At 44.6% G+C, this 3,437-nt stretch overlaps 1 protein-coding gene across 1 annotated transcript; it reads left to right on the top strand.

The window, feature by feature from the left end:
- The first annotated feature begins 512 nt into the window (after positions 1-512).
- Positions 513-1,438, top strand: LOC127297419 (uncharacterized). The gene has a single exon (XM_051327726.2). The coding sequence runs from the start codon at positions 614-616 to the stop codon at positions 1,121-1,123; it is 510 nt and encodes a 169-aa protein (XP_051183686.1). The 5' UTR covers positions 513-613; the 3' UTR covers positions 1,124-1,438.
- Positions 1,439-3,437: the final 1,999 nt, after the last annotated feature.

Genomic DNA, 3,437 nt, shown 5'->3' with positions numbered 1-3,437 from the left:
GCACGTCGACATGAGTTAGCACGAACGTATCTCTACCTAGGCGCCGTGCGTAGCAACCGTAGGACGTGCCGCGTAGTAGAAGACCATCCTGGAAAATCGATCACGGGAGGCACAGTAGATAGATAGATGACCGACGACTGGGACGAGCGTGATTTGACGACGCGCCCGATCGGAATGACACCGCAAAACACCAACGCAGCAGCTTATTAGCAGGTGTACTGTAAAGCTAAAGACTACAGTGCTATAGGATGCCGTACGCCATCGTTTCCGCCAGCACTAGGCCGTGATGACCCCAGAAATGGAAACCCTCCAAATCACTCACTTGTCTCCTTCCTTCCACTAGAGCCAGCTCACATGCGTGCATCTGTAGCGGCCAGCGAGCTAGCTACTAGCTCTTGCTAACCTTCACATGGCCGGAGAGCGATCGGTGCCGCGCGCGTCCAGTGAAATATCTCTCTACCTTGGAGCAAAACCCCGTCTTCCATCTCGACCTATAAATAGCAGCCCGAGCTCCCTTGCACTGCCACACCCACACAGAAACCGGGAGGCAGATCAGTGAGCTGATCAAAACCCCAGTACCTGAACACAGTAGCAAGCCGGAAAGGTCGTAGCCATGGCGAAGAAGGTGGCGGTGATCGCCGTTCTGCTGGCCATGAACCTGCTCTTCTTCACCTTCTCCGACGCGTGCGGGTACTGCCCCAGCCCGGGCGGAGGCGGCGGCAGTGGTGGAGGAGGAGGTGGTGGGGGTGGCGGTGGCGGCAAAGGTGGAGGTGGAGGCGGGAGTGGCGGCGGTGGTGGAGGAAGCGGCGGCGGTGGTGGCGGAAGCGGCGGGGGTGGTGGAGGTTCAGGAGGGGGCGGACGGGCCAAGTGCCCGATCGACGCGCTCAAGCTTGGGGTCTGCGCCAACGTGCTCAGCGGCCTCATCAACCTGCAGCTGGGGACGCCGCCGAAGAAGCCGTGCTGCTCGCTCATCCAGGGCCTCGCCGACGTGGAGGCCGCCGTCTGCCTCTGCACCGCTCTCAAGGCCAACATCCTGGGCATCAACCTCAACGTGCCCATCGACCTCAGCCTCCTCGTCAACTACTGCGGCAAGAAAGTCCCCAGAGGCTTCCAGTGCCAATAGACATGCATCCATCATCCCTTCATTTCCATCAATCCTATAACGATCGATCGACGAGAGTGCATGGTATGGTACACACCAGCATGCACGATCTGTCGTGTATATTGTTATCACTTGTATGTGCGTCGGTGTGTGTGTGATCATGGATCGTTTAGGTCATATACGGATGTGTTATCTCTCGTAGTCCTATATGATCTCGTGTACGGTGCGACCTGTACCCTTTTCCTTTTCAAAGAGGTGTTCAACGTTTCGATAATTGTAATGCAATGATTGATTGGCTTATATAATTCTATGCATGAGTACGTGTGAGTATATAAACTCAGGTGATTAATTAGTATACTGTACTTACTATATCATCAACTCGCCCCCTTGGGCACTAGAATTGTGAAAATTGTCTGGAAAAAAAAACAAAAAGAGATAACATTTATGCATCATGGTACGGAGTACAAAACCTCGCGTCGGAATTCGGTTAACAAATTGAGCTATGTATTGAAGTTTGTGGCATGTGTACTGAAGTTGGATCTAAAACTTAGTGGCATGGTGTATACAAGTTATGTATGAGCATAGTTGATTTTTCTAAAATTATTTTGAGCTATTTTAAATGTTAAATTGGGAGCCTTGCTTATCTACGTTGCTAACTCAAATTGATAGCAAAATGGCCCATGTGTTACTGTAGTAACCGATGGAACAACTGTTAGGCTGATTGATGAGCAATGACAGGCGCCTCTTACAATCGCACGGATGCGGTGGGCACTGTGCTTTGTATATATTCAGCATTTTAGCTTTAGCCCAAACCGAGCGGAATCCGTAGTATGAGATCAGTGTCGTGTCTCATTGGGACCGATCGATCCACACGTACAGTGCTACGTGCCCTTCACACACTGGTATGCCAGCTTGCATGCATTTCGTGTGCTTAATAATTACGCCTTCAGAAAATAATAAGGCATATAAATTTTGGCAAAATAAAACCCTGCTAAGTATGATCAAATATTTATGGAAAAAACATCAACATGCATAATATAAGGAAAATATATTTTATGGATATTGATTTTGTATTCTAATGTTCATATTATTTTGTATAAACTTAGTCGTAATTTAGAAGGCGTTGACTTTTGACTAAACTTATACGCCTTATATTTTCCAAACAGGCAGAAGGAGACATGCCGGTATTAAATAGAATTAAAATGTAAAATATGATATACTTGCATCTACCATTGATCAAGACATGGCCCTCTTTCGGTTTAGACATGCAAACATTTTTCCTTAAAACAATGATATTATTTGTTGTAATTATTTGAAGAGACATAACAACAATCGAGCTCCAAGGCACTTCTCACCATGAACTATCTCACGAGTTATCCACCATATATACCGGTAGGTCATGTGTATCAATTCCATCACATCGTCACCTTGTTGATTTACAAATGGATCTTCAAGAACTACGCTTTTAGCTCGGTGCACTTGAATTGTATTCTCTATCGTCTCCGCCAGTCCTAGCTTCCTCCAAAATTCCAGTGCATGATCACACGCAAAGAGAGTATGTCATCTTCACGGTGAATCTCGCATCGTGGACGATGGCTAGAAACTGGAACATGCCTATTTGCAAGAACTCCATTGGAGGGGAGATGCCATGAAGAGATTTCCATGTGAATTTTTCCATAAGTTATCGCACCCTTTATTTATACTTGATTTCCGACGAACATATAGATTTCTTTCCCTATTATCAAACCGATGTTTCCATTCACTGTGATAGGACAATAAAGAGAGAATTCATTGTGTACCATCAGGCCAGAAAACCATCTGTATTGTTTGGTGATAGTTGTAAAGAAAGGATCATGTCAGAAACTTAATTCGGCTCTCAGGTGTGTATGATCCCTCTACAATAAAAACATATTTCCAAGTGTTAAAATATTTTGACAAAAAAATTTACATGTACATCTCCATAATATATGTGTGTTCGTGAAGTTTCACAAAAAATGATATTTTTTTAGTCTACGTGAAAAAGAAAAATTTATCTTGTGACAAGTCTTTGTTTTAGCACGGAAATTTGTCTTTTTTACACACGTTACACGACAAGTCGATTTTTCATGAAACGACTTTGTGAGCGCGTAGCACATGAAGATGTACGTTGCGAAATTTTTGTTCAAAGTTTTTGACATTTCAAAATATGTCTAACATGCATTCAAAATTAAAGAGAGCATGCGCACCCATGTGCCAAAACATCACTCCCGGATCATGTTGACATCAAAAGTAAAAAAAGTTTTCTCTCATAATATCTTCATCCCAAGCTCAAATAATTGGACTAATCAAACCTTTT

This window comes from Lolium perenne, chromosome 4 (assembly GCF_019359855.2).
Source record: "Lolium perenne isolate Kyuss_39 chromosome 4, Kyuss_2.0, whole genome shotgun sequence".
Lineage (NCBI taxonomy): Eukaryota > Viridiplantae > Streptophyta > Magnoliopsida > Poales > Poaceae > Lolium > Lolium perenne.
This window is presented reverse-complemented; position numbering and strand designations above follow the sequence as displayed.

What these genes read in the sequence shown, in the direction of transcription:
- LOC127297419 (XM_051327726.2), top strand. Translation starts at nt 614, where the DNA reads ATGGCGAAGAAGGTGGCGGTGATCGCCGTTCTGCTGGCCATGAACCTG.